Source organism: Lactuca virosa, chromosome 8, assembly GCF_052849685.1.
Source record: "Lactuca virosa cultivar CGN04683 chromosome 8, Lactuca_virosa_CGN04683_v6, whole genome shotgun sequence".
NCBI lineage: Eukaryota > Viridiplantae > Streptophyta > Magnoliopsida > Asterales > Asteraceae > Lactuca > Lactuca virosa.
The window spans coordinates 21,244,478-21,261,463 of record NC_136433.1 but is presented as its reverse complement, the minus strand read 5'-3'; the positions used below and the strand labels follow the sequence as shown (position 1 = coordinate 21,261,463).

Sequence of the window (16,986 nt, the reverse complement as noted above, 5' to 3'; positions counted from 1 at the left end):
AAAGGAACCAAGGGATCACGGGAGATCCATACACATTGACAGAAAATACCATTTCATTAGACATCGAATAGAAGAAGGACTCCTCGTGGCAAAGAGGGTATCATCAGATGAGAACCCAACAGATCTCCTCACGAAGGGACTGAGTTGGGTTAAGCATTTACAGCATGCGAGACGCATCGGGCTGAAGGATGATATTAGTTTTAATAATTAGATAGTTTTGAAACTTGTAAAGTGTAATTGACATTTGATGATTAAATAAAAGTTGTTATTTATTTATGAGTAAAGTGTTACTATCTTATGTTAATCGTTTACTATTGTTTCAACCTTGCATGTTTTGACTTCCAGAATAATTATATTATTCAAACTCTCCACAGTCAGTCATACTTTGGAAGTAGGTATTGAATTAAGACTGTCATGAAATGGGTTTGTAGATTGTCTAAGGTGTATTAGACATAGCAATGGTTGCTGCAACATTCATGAGTGCTCATAAGGCCTGAGTATTGGACTCAACCCACGCTCACTTGTATCACTTCATAGAATTTATCTCGAGTGATCGTGAGACGGTAATTGATGTGTTCAATTTAGGATTAGAAGTTTATCTGTTCCTTCTAGGATTAGAAGCAATATCTGGGGCCCTCTATGATTTTGTTTTGACCTATGTACCGGGCCCGGTCAGAACCTAATTGATGTGTTCAATTTAGTTCTATGTCAAACAAATCAGAGATCGAGAAACAAATGTTGGACAATAAGTAAGACCATGTTCCATGTATTTGTCCGGCTGATATCTTGAGAGCAGAGGATTATATGATCACTTATCTTAAATGGCGTATCATCATCATCTCAGTTCCGTGATACCTTGAAAGAGCTACGATTGCTGATCGGTTCCTGAAGTCATACTTGTAGTTATAGTTATTAGACTTATCCAAGTAGGAGACTGTTGGATAAGGTGTCTAAGTCCATAACTATTTCTGGTATGTACTTGACCCGGTTGGCATGGTCCATTTGGGTTGCATGGCATTGCAATGCTTGGATAGACCAAAATTAGAGAAAGGACACTTAAGGTTTATTAATATATTATAAGTTCTAATATATTAATAATATTATTTAATTAGTATTGATCAAAGAATTAATTTGGAATTAATTAAGTGATCAAAAAGAGACTAATTAAATATATGTGGTTGATTGTGTAAATCATCTATTCTTGTATAGTGGGCTAATGATCCATGGTTTGTTGGATTGGGCTAAAACCCATAAGGTGCTCCATGGATAGTCCATGGAGGTTACAAACCCATGGATCATGGAATATGGAAAGCCATGACAATTAGGGTTTACATGGTGTAACCCTAATTGTGCCACAACTATAAAAGGACCCCTAGACTAGCAAAATCGGCACGTGTACAAGCAAGGAAGAGGGCTAGCCGATTTTGAGGTGTTAGTGAACTTCTCTCAAGGTTATTCCAAGTATTGTGGTGTTGTGTGAGACATTTGAGGCATCACACTTGAGGTGCTAGGCTCACAAGGTTTTCAAGGAATCCAAACAACATAAGGTATATTCTACAACAAGCATTTATGTTTAAAAGTTCCCCATGCTATGCTAGATAGGTTATGAACCTTGGAAATCAAATTTGCATGTATCATAGTAAAACATAGATCCAAGGTTTCTAGGGTTTCATGTACACCATAGGAGTGCTAGAATGCTCAAAACCCATCAATTGCAACTATCAGTAAATTGCAATATCAGTCCCCTTATATTTAATTAGTATCTTTTGATCACCAAATTAATTTCTAATCAATACTAATTAAATAATATGATTTCTCAATTAATATATTATTCTTATAATATATTAATAAATCATTTATCAACCTCTTTCTCTATAAATCATCCAATCAAGTTGCTATGGTGAAGGCAACCCAAAAGGACCATGCTACTATCAGATCAAGTACATTCCAATTATAGTTATGGGCTTAGACATTTAATCCAACACTAACAACAAATGACGAGCCGGTATCGGTTGAAGAAGCGGAGAAAGAACCAGAGTGGGTCAAATCCATGAATGCGGAAATCAATTCGATAAACCAAAATAATACTTGGATACTCATGAACAAGCCTATGGGGGTGAAGCCACTTGGACACTCAAGTGGGTGTTCAGATTGAAGAAAAATGCAGACGGCACCATTAATAAATACAAGGCAAGGTTGGTTGGTTGGTTGTTAAAGGTTACGTGCAACAACTCGGTATTGATTTTCAAGAAGTATTTGCTCCACTAGCTCGCATTGATACCATTCGGTTTCTTATAGACTTATCCGCTACTCATGGGTGGGAGCTTCATCACTTAGATGTTAAAACGTTGTTCTTACATGGAGAATTGAAGGAAACAATTGTTTACGTATCGCAACCGGAAGGCTACATAAAGAAAGACAACACACATAAAGTATATCGACTTATAAAAGCATTGTATGGCCTAAGACAAGCACCTCGAGCATGGAACACAAAGCTTGACGGGATTTTAAAGAGTACGAAATTTCACAACTGCATGAAAGAACCACCTGTTTACCGGAAAAGTCAAGGATCTAACTTGCTAATTTTAGCAATTTATGTTGATGATTTATTTGTCACGGGTACAAATTTGAGCATGATCAAGAGGTTCAAATTAGAGATGTCCAAGAACTTTGAGATGTCGGGTCTTGGAAAATTGACTTATTACCATGGCGTTGAAGTTATGCAAGAGAAATCTGGGATTACTATAAACCAAGAAGTATATGCTGAACGCATTCTAAAAGGAGTTGGTTTACATGATTGCAATCCGACCCACATTCCAATGGAACCAGGAAATAAATTATCAAAGGCGAAAGATGAACCCGAAATTGACCTGAAACAATATCGAAAGGTGGTGGGATGCCTTAGATATCTCTTGCAAACAAGACCTGATATGGCATATGCGGTTGGAGTTGTTAGTCGATACATGCAAATTTGAATATAATCACATGGTGTTGCAATCAAGCATATCCTACGGTACTTACGAGGAACAATGGGATACGGAATCAACTACGAGAAGATGGGACAAAACCGAATCATTGGTTATAGTGATAGTAGTCACAATGTTGACTCGGATGATGGAAAAAGCACAACCGGTCACATTTTCTACTAGGGTCATCTCCAATTACATGGTGTTCGCAAAAGCAAGATACCGTTGCTTTATCATCTTACGAGGCGGATTTCATGGCAGCCATGGCAACCACATGTCAAACATTATGGCTTCAAGATTTGCTTGGAGAAATCATGAACAAAGCACAAGAGAAAGTGGTTCTAGGAGTTGATAACAAGTTGGCTATCGAACTAACGAAGAATCTCGTTTTTCATGGAAGGAGTAAACATATTCACACGAGGTTTCATTTTATTCGTAATTGTGTTGAAAACGAACAAGTGGAGGTGGAGTACATTCCCGGTGAAGAACAAATGGTGGACATTCTTACCAAACTGCTAGCTCGAACCAAGTTCAAGGAAATGCGGAGCTTGATCGGGATCGAAGATATCTCTAGAAGGACTTATAGATTCGGGGGTGATTGTTGGAATCCTAAGTCGAGTAGGACTTGGAGACCAAGTAAACTTGGGACTTTCACAAGTTGGTTATAGATTCCTAATACAACTCTATTTACAAGTCGATAATTAGAATCTATATATACCTATCTATAATCGAGTTTATGATTATAAGAACATATTGTAAAAACATTGGTTTTGAGTTAGTTTTTCCAATTAATCAAAGAATGAATTTCGATTACTTTTTGTTTTTGCATTCTCATTTTCTTAACTAGAAAAAGTAAAGTTTCAAATGGAGAACATACCTGGAACCATAGTAATTCTTGTTGCATCAGTAGAGATGCTCCTGATGTAGTGTGAGGTTGAATTTCCTTTGAACTCTTGGCAACAACATGAAGTATAGTGTTGCCTTGTACGTTTCTGTGTGTAGTTGATAACAACCTTATTTTTCCAATCTCATAAAGTAGATTGTAGATACCAAGGTGACGATGCATGACAGCTACATGAAATATGTTGTTAATATTCACATTTATGGCCGTTAATAGATGGGTGTTAGATGTATATATGTATGTATATGTTTTATATTTAGTTTATATTTGGTTGGGCATCCCTACATTATATTTAGCCCATTACTCTTATTTGTAACCCTTTTATATTATTGTGGTATTAATATACGTGAGAGGCACAATGCCAATTCATGGGTAAATATTCACTATAACATGGTACCGGGCTATTCCACCCTCTAACCCTAGCCGATCCATACATGTCTTATTCTTCTCACTTTTCACCTCTGTTCTTCATCTTCACATCTTCTCCCTTCTCCTTCGTCACAATGGCTGGAGATTCTTCTAATCCCAAACCTAGTCCCAACGATAAAATCTACGGGATAACCAATATCAAGTCTTATGTCCCCCTTCTTCTCGATCTTGACCGCTTGAATTATGATTCCTGGAAAGAGCTTTTTAAAACTGACTGCATTGGATACAAAGTATATGGCCATCTTGATGGGTCTGCTAAAATTGAAGATGATCCAGAATGGGAAACTGTGGACAATATTGTCAAACAATGGTTATATGGAACACTTACTCAATCCGTTCTCCAATTTATTTTCAAACCCAACACCACTGCAGCAGACGTTTAGAAGACTATTGAAGACATGTTTCATGAGAATAAAGAGACGAAAGCCATGGAATTAGATGATGAACTTCGTTCTATCACCATTGGTGACTCTATAGTTATGGAATATTGTACTCGTATCAAGTCCATCTCTGATCTTCTTTCTAATATTGGATCATCGGTACCCGAAAGAAACCTCGTCATTTATGCCATCAATGGTTTATCCCAGAAATTCGCCCATGACGTCACCACCATTCGACATCAAAAGTCGTTTCCCACCTTCCTTGATATGCGCTCCATGTTAACTCTTGAAGAACGGTCCATGGCAAAAGATCACTTCCATCAGGTTCAAGCCTCACATCAAGACAATGCATCTTCACCAACCATTCTCGCCATAGAGCACCAAAATCGCACATCCAATTATCGATTTAACAACTCCGGTGGTAGAGGTGGTGGCCGGAATCAGCGTGGCGGCGGCAGGGGAGGTTGGAACGGCGGGAGAGTTAGCGGCAGGCAAGGACGATCCGGAGGGGAGGATTTGCTCGCGGTTAAAATTAGGGGGGGATATTATCCCTGGTTGACTTCGTCGCAAGTTCAAGGTCAACAGCAGCATCGTGGTCTTCTGCCTTCTCCATCAATCCAACAAGCCCCATGGCCCAATAATGCACACTCAATTTCTCAACAGCACTGGCCCAATTCGAATTTAGCCCATCAGCATGCTCTTTTCTCCATGCCTCAGTAGTCCAATAATCAGCCCAATAGCCGGCAATGGTTTCAATACCCGAAAATATGGATCAACCGACCACTTTACCGCAAGGATTTAACACTATGACCCTTCAAGATCCAAACAATGTAGATTGGTACATGGACACCGGGCAAACCGCTCATCTTCATGCTGATTCAGGTAGTCTCAAGTCCTTTAAAAATAAGTGCACTAATTCAAATATATCAGTTTTAGTCGGAAATGGGTCCCGTATTCCTGTCACCAAAATTGCTCACTCTACTCTTGCTTTAAACCCTTTTCGCGTCCTTATTTTAAAAAATGTTCTTATCACTCCCCAAATTATTAAAAATCTCGTTTATGTACGTCAATTTACTCGTGATAACAAATGTTCTATAGAATTTGACGAGTTTGGCTTTTATGTGAACGATTTTCTCACCAAACGCACCCTCCTTCGACGTGATAGCACCGGAGATCTTCACCCAGTCACCAAACCGAGTCCTCAAGTCTTTGTCAGTATTAGCTCATCATTGTGGCATCAAAGACTCGGTCATCCTAGTCAACCTGTTCTGAAACTGCTAATTTCTAGCAATTCCATTTCATGTAGTAAAAATGATTCGTCATTTCTTTGTCATGCGTGTCAACTTGGCAAGCATACTCGTTTATCTTTCTCATTATCTAAAACTCATGCTTTATTTCCTTTTCAAGTTATTCATTTGGATGTATGGACTTCACCTTTGCAAAGTCATAGTGGAATAAAATATTATGCCATTTTTCTTGATCAATTTTCTCATTTTGTGTGGGTGTACCCTCTTAGATTAAAATCTGATGTGTTCTCCAAATTTCTTCATTTTCGTACTTATGTCAAAAATCAATTCAACACTAATATTCAAACATTTCAATGTGACAACGGAAAAGAATATGACAACTCTCTCTTTCATCAACTTTGTGACACCAATGGCATACATATTCGTTTCTCATGTCCATACACTTCCCCACAAAATGGGAAATCTGAGCGTATGCTTCGTACTTTAAATAATATGATCCGTACAATTTTTTTCCAAGCTCATCTTCCCCCCACTTATTGGGTGGAAGCTCTCCATATGTCCGCTCATCTCTTGAATATCCTTCCATCCACCTCTCTCCACAATGATACGCCCTTTCACAAACTCTTCAACAAACACCCATCCTACTCTCATCTTCGAGTGTTCGGGTGCTTGTGTTATCCTCACCTTAATACAATCAATAAACTTGAGCATTGATCGGTCCCATGTATCTTTCTCGGGTATCCCTCCAATCACAAAGGATTTCGTTGTCTCAATCTTCATTCTAAACAAATAATCATCTCGAGACATGTCACTTTTGATGAAACCATTTTTCCTTTCGGCTCAATGACCCCGGACCATCCCCCCACTTATGATTTTCTTAATATATCTGACTCCCGCAATTGATTTAATGATCCCACCATCACTTCTCATTCTCCTTCCTCTCCCACTTTTTCGTCTCCCGTTGGTGACACCTCCACCGACAACGTAGCCATTTCCGTCGACCACAACATTCCTGTAAACGACGCTTCTCCGACAGCTCCCCTTTCCTCCACTGATGCATCTCCAGCTGCCCCTTCGTTTCCTTCAAATAATAACCGCCCACCTTGTCGGGTCCTTCTAGCACTCATCCTATGACCACTCGTGCTAGACTTGGTATTCATAAACCCATTGACCGTCTCAACCTTCATACCGACATAGTTTCTAATCCATCCCCTCTTCCTAGAAACTATTCTCAAGCTTTCCAAGACCCTAACTGGTGTAATGCCATGCAAGACGAATATGATGCACTTATTTCTAATGGAACTTGGGTACTTGTACCTCGACCTCAAAATGCTAATGTTGTTAATTGTATTTGGATGTTTAAAAAGAAACTTAATGCAGATGGCTCTCTTGCTCGATATAAAGCACGGTTGGTTGCTAATGAACGTAGTCAACGTCCCGGCATTGATTGTGATGAAACTTTTAGTCTGGTTGTTAAACTTGCTACTATTCGGACAGTTCTTAGTATTTACATCTCTCATTGTTGGCCAGTCCATCAGTTGGACGTAAAGAACGCTTTTCTTCATGGCCATTTACAGGAAATAGTTTATATGCATCAGCTACCGGGTTTCCGTGACCCCTCTGCTCCAGATCATGTATGCCTATTACAACGATCTCTTTATGGTCTCAAGCAGGCTCCTCGTGCATGGTACCACAGATTTGCTCAGTATATCACTCAGTTCGGCTTCACTAACAGCAAATCTAATACTTCTTTATTCATCTACAACAAAGGGGATCACATTGCCTATCTTTTACTTTATGTTGATGACATTGTGTTGACTGCTTCATCCATAAGTCTCTTACAGCAGATTATCACCACCTTACGTGCCGAATTCTCCATGAATGATTTGGGTGCTCTCAATTATTTTCTCGGTATATCTGTCATTCGAGACCGTCATGGCATGTTTCTCTCTCAACAGAAATATGCCACAAAGATTTTGGACCGTGCTAAAATGTCTAACTGCAAACCTGCTCGAACTTCAGTCGAAACGTCTGCAAAATTTGATGGCTCGGGCCCTCCTGTTGTCGATTCAACCTTATATCGTAGTCTAGTGGGTGCACTTCAATACTTGACTTTCACTCGGGCGGATATATCTTCTGCATTTCACCAGGTGTGTCTATAGATGCATGATCCTCGAGAACCTCACTTTACTGCTCTCAAGCAGATCCTTCGATATGTTCGTGGCACTCTTGATCATGGCTTACAGCTCTATGCTTCTCTTGCTCGTGGTCTAGTTACTTACTCTGATGCTAATTGGGCAGGCTGCCCTACCTCTCGACGATCCACATCTAACTATTGTGTCTTCCTTAGACAAAATCTTCTCTCCTGGGCTTCCAAACGACAGGGTACCATTTCTAGGTCTAGTGCTGAAGCAGAGTATCGTGGTGTTGCAAATGTCGTTGCCGAGACCAGTTGGCTTCGTAACTTACTCCGGGAGCTCTTTTACCCTCCTCTGACTGCTACTCTTGTTTACTGTGACAATGTTAGTGCCGTTTACCTGTCCACCAATCCTGTTCAGCACCAACGCATCAAACACATGGAGCTCGACATCCATTTTGTGCGTGATAAAGTGGCCTTGGGTCAGATTCGTGTTCTTCATGTTCCCTCTTCATCCCAATATGCTGATATATTTACCAAGGAGCTATCGTCTACTCTGTTTCTTGATTTCGGTCCAGTCTGAAAGTTCGTTCTCGACCTCTCAATCGGACTGCGGGGGCTGTTAGATGCACATATGTATGTATATGTTTTATATTTAGTTTAAATTTGGTTGGGCAGCCCAACATTGTATTAAGCCCATTACTCTTATTTGTAACTGATAGAGACCGATTAATATGGTCAATCTCCAAGATAGGGCCAATTTGAGATGGCTAATCTCCCAAAGAAATAAGAATAAGACACTAAAATTTGGATCAATTTTCTCTCTGTTTCTATTAACGAACATACATTAGTTTAAATAACAAAGAAGTAGTGCTAACTAAAAACAAGGAAGTAATGGAGATGATGCTAGCTAATGGAACACATGCCATAAACAAACAAAACTAACTAAATAAACAAATGCATGAAATCTATACATCAGTAAATGGAATCGTGGGTGTCACGTGCATATCCATGCAAAACATTAATGACATTGTGGAAAGTGTTGCAAGAGTATCACAAAAGGGCTTCCATTTTTAATATATAACATCTTTAATGGGTCCGGCCATGGAGGCGGCCTTCGGTATGGCCCATAATACGTATCAATTCCCTCACCCTTAAAATTGACCTCGTCCTCGAGATCCAACAAGTTCGTTTGTAGAGGAATGAAACCGGAAAATCGTTGGTCGCTCGGTTGAATGTCGAATGTGACTGGTTGGATTTTCCCGATGATCGTTTTTGATTTCAATGGTTGCAACGATGTCAGTTGTTGTTGTGGTGACCGAGTTGATGGCATCGAATTTGGTGGAGGCAGTAGCGGTGGGGATAACATTGTTGGCGGTCTTGGTTGTTGATTCGGTGGTGGAATCGGGATGAGGTTGGCCATGGTTTCAGTTTGAATGCTGATGAGGGTGTTGATGGTGACCATTTGTGTGATAATTGCATGAAGATGGCGGACATTAGCGGTGGAAATAGCGATGAGTATGGAGAGTTGCTCGCGGATACATGGCGGTGTGACATCGGTGGGCGGCTCTTGACGGGGAGGCATGGTGAACGAGAATGAAAGCACCATTGATATAGACCGATTCGAGATGGTCAATCTCCAAGATAGGGCCAATTTGAGATGGCTAATCTCCCAAAGAAATAAGAATCAAGACACTAAAATTTGGATCAATTTTCTCTCCGTTTCTATTAACGAACATACATTAGTTTAAATAACAAAGAAGTAGTGCTAACTAAAAACAAGGAAGTAATGGAGATAATGCTAGCTAATGGAACACATGCCATAAACAAATAAAACTAACTAAATAAACAAATGCATGAAATCTATAAATCAGTAAATGGAATCGTGGGTGTCACGTCCATGCAAAACATTAATGACATTGTGGAAAGTTTTGCAAGAGTATCACAAAAGGGCTTCCATTTTTAATATATAACATCTTTAATGGGTCCGGCCATGGAGGCAGCCTTCGGTATGGCCCAGAATACGTATCAGTAACCCTTTTTGTATTATTGTGGTATTAATATACGTGAGAGGCACAATGCCGATTCATGGGAAAATATTCACTATAACAATGGGGATATACTTGAAAGAGTTCAATCAGAAATGCAGTGTTGCCCGTTTCTACAGCAACAAATAACACTCCGGAAGGATGTTTATAATTATTTTGAGAATCACTAGGCCCCTTGAGTATGCGATGTTGATCATCCAATTTGAATGTGGTACAAATATTCAAAACTTTTTTTAGTAAATTCAAGGCTGGATCATCATTTTCTGAAGGCCCCTTCTTCATATGCAGCTTTACAAAAACTGAAAGTACATGCACATAATATATAATGAAGTTAACTATGAATTAATTAGTGGGGACAAATTAATGTAGGCATACATTTATAATTTATTAATGAGTTGACATATATACTTACATGGATCAATGATTTTCCAAATCATATTCTGTTTTGGTCTATTAAGTGAATCAGGCCTTCAGGCCTTCGAGCCAATTCATCGAGTATAATCATATAAGTTTGATCGAACATTTTGTAAGGGAATTTGGTCAATAGTTTTAATGTTATATCTGGAAAATGATATGCATGATCAGAAACCAATTAAATTAAAAGAATATAATATAAGTTAATTAAAGAGCAAAAGCAATTCAAATTACTTACCAAACATTTCGCTCCTAATGCAGTGGCAGACAAAAAAATTTAGATCCCTGGTTGTCATGTACGTGTCGATCGTCCCCTCGGAAAGTTGATACAGATGCCTTGTCAAGTCAAGATGTCCATAGAAAGCACTTATGCTTAATGGAAAATCGTTCTTCATATTGGGGATACTTAGCAGGGCTTGGTTCTTTTGTAGCATTATATCAACCATTTCCATACTTCCATTTGCAACTGCAATCTGAAAGGCGTTCCAGGAATTGCGATCCTCAAGTTCCAAGTCTTTCATTTCCAATATATTTACAAGATTTTGCAGAAACTCTTGTGTCTGCTTGGTGTTTTCTGCTGAAGCAGCAAGATGGAGCAGTGTCTCCTGATTGGCTGTGATAGAAAACAGTACCAGCTCCTGCCGTTCATCAATGATGGCCTTGGCAGCTTGCCAGTCGCCCATAAATGATGCTTTCATCAGTGGACGACAGGTCTTGTTGTATTCTTGTATATCTCCAATATTTAATAAATAAATAAAAAAAAACATTTGAGAATCAGTACTGCATGCAGTGATTTAATTCTTCTCCTTTTATATATATACTATCGATTAAACTAGATTCAACTTTCAAGAATTAATCACTGTAAGTAGGGTTGGTTTTCACTAACAGATCACTCTAGAGTCTAGAATGCTAGTGCACAATTATTTTCTGTTTGATCGATTCTTCTTTCACATGCTCTTGTATTAAAAAAAGAGTTTATTTTTCTTTTTTGGTAGCAGAATTTACCTTCGAGTAGATCCTTGTGCGGTAGATTTATTGAACAAGAAGTATTTGTAACGTCAATACTATGCCCGTAGTCCATTCTATCCAGTTATTTGATATAACCCAAGTCTCTATTTGTTGGATTCTGTAGATTTGCTACTTATTCATCCGCAAAAAATGGAACGTCTCATCATAAATACTGAAGTGAAGACAACACCTGTGTAGACTGTAGAGTAATTGGTAGATACGGAAAGTGACCTTCTAACTAATTCCAGCTCATCCTTAATTTCTGACTTTGTATTTACAATTGTGATTTGTGAACCACCAATTAAACAAATACACATTATATAATTTATACAGAAATTGGTACTTATAAAAACTAGGATAACTTCTTACTTGCAATAACATAGACTAATCACCAATTAATTAAAGAAATGCACATTCAACTTAGACTAATCACCAATTAAAGAAATATACATTATATAATTTATACATTACTTGGTGCTCATAAAAAAATTGGAAACTTGTTAGTTACAACAACTAATTTGTTTGGGGTAGATCAAGACTTAATTATTGAAATTTTTTAATCCTAAAGGCTTCTTCCCAAATTGTTTTCAACTACTCTTTGTGAATGCATGAAAAAATTTCAAGTTTGCTGCTTCTCCTCCCTCCTTTCTCTTTCAATTTCTAGTCTGACTATAATTTCAAGTTTAATTGCAATAATGTTATGATTTCTGTGCATACCACCACCACCTGCCTTCTCCATCCTTTTGCTGTTCTCCGGCGACTACCACAACCATTCTTTTTCTCTTTTTTTTTTTCTGATGCTGAGAGTTTTCTAAAGAGGGGTAAATACGTAATATACTTTTCCCTAGAATAATCAACAGTGGCGAACCTTAGTGGGGCATTTGAGGTCCCGGGCCTCTGCTCAATTTCCAGCACGTAGTGTAAAAAAAATATATTATTTTTTTTGGTTTTTTCTATTAGGGGCACCCGCTTGAAGTACGAGGGACACCCCTACTAAAACAGTCTGCATCCGCCCCTAATAATCAGCTTTGTTGAAGGTGCATGGTTTGAAACTGATTATTAGACCCATAAATAATCTTATAATTTATAATGAGAACCACTATATTAAAACACTTGAAATTCATAATTGCCTTTTCAAATGGTATCTGTCAAAGGAGTTGAATTTGAAACGATATATTCTGTCTTGCATTGGTCGGCAGCAGGATATGAAATGAAATTCAATATTAAAAGATTTAAAGATTAAAGCGTTTTTAAATTATTATTTTTTAATATATATATATATATATATATATATATATATATAAAGAGGTGAGGTTCAATAGAGAACCATAATTAACCAAGGAACCAATCGTGAGCGTCGAATATCATAACGATCAACGGCCAAGAAAATAGATATACATTTTTACATAGGACGCACACACACCGGATTATACCAAAAAATCCACCCTTTATAAAAAAACTCACCACTTTTTTTTGTTTAAAATTTTTTTAAGCCATGTTTTTTATCAAAAAAAAAAACGAATATACCGTTATTCCCGATTTTTCGTCCTCTTTTCATAGAGATCCATGATGATATACAAAAAACGAACTTTTTTTTTTCGAAAAAAACTCACTTCATTTTATTTGATGAAAAAAGTTAAAGTCTTTTTTATAGAAAAAAAATAATAAATATATCAAAATTCATATTTTTTGTACTTTATTAAACATAGATTCATATTCATGTTAAAAAAAATAATAAATAAATAATAAATAAAAACGATATTTCAGTTCAGATTCACATTGTGAACCTGTTCAGATTCATATTGTGAACCTGTTCAGATTCACATTGTGAACCTCCTCAGATTCACAGTGTGCATAATAATAAGTCAGATTCACAGTGTGAATCTGAACTGATCGGAGCTTTTTCACATTGTGAATGTTAAAATTTGAAATATTTACAGTTTTGATTCACAGTGTGAATCTACACTGATCGAGTTTCTTTTTTTTTTTTTTTTTGTGAACCTTCTCAGATTTACAGTGTGCATAATAGTAATTCAGATTCACAATGTGAATCTGAATTGTTCAAGATTTTTCATATTGTGAATGTTAAAAATTGAAATATTTAAAGTTTAGATTCACGGTGTGAATATACACTGTTCGAGTTTTTTTTTTTATTATTATTTTTTTTAATCGGTGTTGATGTATATTAATAGAGTATAAAAAATTAATATTTTTGGTATAATTAGTTTTTTTTTTATAAAAATAAATTTAAATATTGAAAAAACTAAGAAAATTAAGTGGGTTTTTTTCGAAAAAAAAAGTTCGTTTTTTTATATATCATCATGGATATTTATGGAAAGAGGGCGAAAAATCGTTAACAACGGTATATTTGGTTTTTTTTTTCGATAAAAAACTTGGCCTAAAAAAAAATTTAAATGAAAAAAAGGAAGTGGGTTTTGTTATAATCCGGTACATGTGTGTCCATTATAAAAGTTTACAACCCTTTCTTTTGCCATTGATCGCTTTCAATTCCGACGCTTTGGATTGTTTCCTTGGTTCCTTGATTAATAATGGTTCTCTATTGAACTTTTTCCCTATATATATAAACTGTAAATATTTCAATTTTTAACATTTGCAATATGAAAAATGTCGAACAGTTTAGATTCACATTGTGAATCTGAATTACTATTATGCACACTGTGAATCTGAAAAAGGTTCACAACAAAAAAAAAAAAAAAAAAAAAAAAAAAAAAAAAACCTCGATTAGTGTAGATTCACACTGTGAATCTAAACTGTAAATATTTCAAATTTTAACATTCACAATGTGAAAAAGCTCCGATCAGTTCAGATTCACACTGTGAATCTGAACAGGCTTACAATATGAATCTGAACTGGTTCACAATGTGAATCTGAACTGAAATATCGTTTTTTTTTACATTAATATGAATCTATGTTTAAAAAGTACAAAAAAATATGAATTTTGATATATTTATTAATTTTTTTTCTATAAAAAATTAGACCTTAACTTTTTTCATCAAAAAAAATGAAGTGGGTATTTTTCGAAAAAAAAAGTTCGTTTTTTATATATCATCATGGATCTTTATGGAAAGATGACGAAAAATCATGACCTAAAAAAAATTTTAAACGAAAAAAAGTGGTGAGTTTTTTTGTAAATGGTGGATTTTTTGGTATAATCTGGTGTGCGTCCAATGTAAAAGTGTACATCTATTTCTTTGGGCGTTGATCGTTATGATTTCCGATGCTCACGATTGGTTCATTGGTTCATTGGTTAATTATGGTTCTCTATTGAACCTCACTCTCTCTCTCTCTCTCTCTCTCTCTCTCTCTCTCTCTCTCTCTCTCTCTCTCTCTCTCTCTCTATATATATATATATATATATATATATATATATATATATATATATATATATATATATATATATATATATATATATATATATATAAGCCGTTACTCGTACCAAGCGACAGGTGGTGAATAGTTTATTTCATAAATTTGTTTGTAGAGACGATTAATTCTTTAGCGCAAATAATTTATTATATCTAAACAATTATCCATAAGAGTCACAGTCTTTGCTTGTATGCTAGAATCAAAGACCAAAAATGCGACATTAGTATGCTAGAATCCATGTGCACGTGTTCTACGTCTCACGACCGGCAACACTTGTCTAGATCACCTCCCAAAACCATTGTTTTTTTATTAGTTTACTTTCAACGGTTAGTTTCCCTTCGAATTATAAAAGGAACACATAAAATTGTTATATGAATTCAAATTCAAAGCAATAATAAAAAAAATAAGGGAGATGGAAGTGGAGGTAGAACCGGTCAGAGGCATTTTTAAAGGAACACTTCTTTATACACCAACTTTGAAGTATAGACTTCGTTATCGTTAAACTTTTTTTCCAGGATTCATTAATACCTTTATATTGGCATATGATGTCTCTCTGGACAATGCAACGTAAAGTTATCCATGCGAGAATACTGATTCTGGTAGATATATACCTACATTCAAAATTGTTTGTTCCTGGTCTTTATTGATCGACATCGCAAACATAGTCGATTAGGAAAAAAATATCTTCAACTTAAATCGGAACATTTTTTCGTCAGACGGACATAGATAAATCACCGATAAAAAATACCATGTTGCGAGCATGTTGACCAACAACTATTTCCGCGTCAATGACATTTTGCTGAAAAATTTTACATATCAATCTGATGTCATTACACTATCCATTTGATGGATCAAGATTTTAAAACAGTATTAACAGGCATCCAACTTTTAACCGAAAATAATGATGAGGTAAGCCACTAACAGTAAGCGAATTTAAGAATTCCTTCGGAAAGAAGTTGTTTCTACCATCTTTAGTTTCATCAAAACTATAGTAAATTCTTTCCTTTCTACCGATTCGACTGACCAAATAATTATTAATATTATCGATACTATCATTTGAACCATGACATAACATGTTAAAAAAAAGTGTTTTCATCGTTTTGGTCTTTCAAACCATTTAAGGCAAAAAAAATTGTAATTTTGATCACTTTCCTCATTTCAAGCAAATCGAATAGAATTAGTATGTTGGTCATTTGAATCATGTCATTACACGAAAAAAAATGGTATTTTGACCATTTTGGTACTTCTAACCGCTTAAGTCAAATTTTGCATTTTGTTAAAATAGAATAAAACAAATATTTTGGTTATTTAAACAATCACAAAATAGTACAAAAAACAACATTTTGATCGGTTTGGTTAGTGTTAACCAAGAATAGTTTCAATTGGATTTTTGTCATTTTTGGTTATTTTGTGCAAATAAATAAAACAAATCTTCTGGTCATTTGAACCGGTGAAAAAAACATTTTGACCATTTCGGTCATTCTTAACGGTTTTAGTCAAAATTTGTCATTTGACCATGTTGGTTCTGGTAAAAGAAAATAAAACTATCTTGTTTTGTTTTTAAATAATGTTATTGTTTTGAATTCAAAATAAAATTATGTTGATGTTTTACATTTAACATGTTCTATATTGGGTGTTGAATTTGAAAAATATTTGGTGTTGAATTTGAAAAAAGGCTGGTCACTTGGTGGTGAAGATGGTTTGACAAGATTTATCATAAGGGCTATTAAATTAAATAATTGAGTAGGAACGTAACAAGCCAAAAGCATATAATTTTCCAAAGAACACACAAGTTATCGGACGACAAATATTTAATTTTTTATAAATAGTTTCTTTTTGCCAATTACCTATATGATGGGTGGTAAATAATAACCTGGGGAGGCTCCACCTACAATTTCAATGGTTATATGAATCAACTTTTTTAACTATTTCTTTTGAAAAGTTTTAGACTATTTTGTATTTTTTTTTCAAGCATCATTTTAACGTGTTTTGGCAAAAAAAAAATTTGAAATCAAGACATGTTGCTTTCCTCTTTAAGCTTTTCAATAGTCGGTTTGAAAGAGCACACT

General features: G+C 35.9%; 1 protein-coding gene across 1 annotated transcript; it reads right to left on the bottom strand.

Moving 5' to 3' along the window:
• Nucleotides 1–9,957: 9,957 nt before the first annotated feature.
• LOC145128283 (uncharacterized) lies at nt 9,958–11,692 on the bottom strand. Its single transcript, XM_079063093.1, has 4 exons — nt 11,528–11,692; nt 10,761–11,255; nt 10,521–10,669; nt 9,958–10,407 (listed from the first exon to the last, which is right to left on the bottom strand). Exons 1-3 carry the CDS (start codon nt 11,601–11,603, stop codon nt 10,542–10,544), a joined length of 699 nt encoding a protein of 232 aa, XP_078919219.1. The 5' UTR covers nt 11,604–11,692; the 3' UTR covers nt 9,958–10,407; nt 10,521–10,541.
• Between the last annotated feature and the right edge of the window lie 5,294 nt (nt 11,693–16,986).

What these genes read in the sequence shown, in the direction of transcription:
- LOC145128283 (XM_079063093.1), bottom strand. Translation starts at nt 11,603, where the DNA reads ATGGACTACGGGCATAGTATTGACGTTACAAATACTTCTTGTTCAATA. An exon ending in GCACAAGGATCTACTCGAAG is followed by an intron (nt 11,256 to 11,527) that starts GTAAATTCTGCT and finishes TAAATATTGGAG; the next exon opens with ATATACAAGAATACAACAAG. An exon ending in CATTAGGAGCGAAATGTTTG is followed by an intron (nt 10,670 to 10,760) that starts GTAAGTAATTTG and finishes ATCATTTTCCAG; the next exon opens with ATATAACATTAAAACTATTG.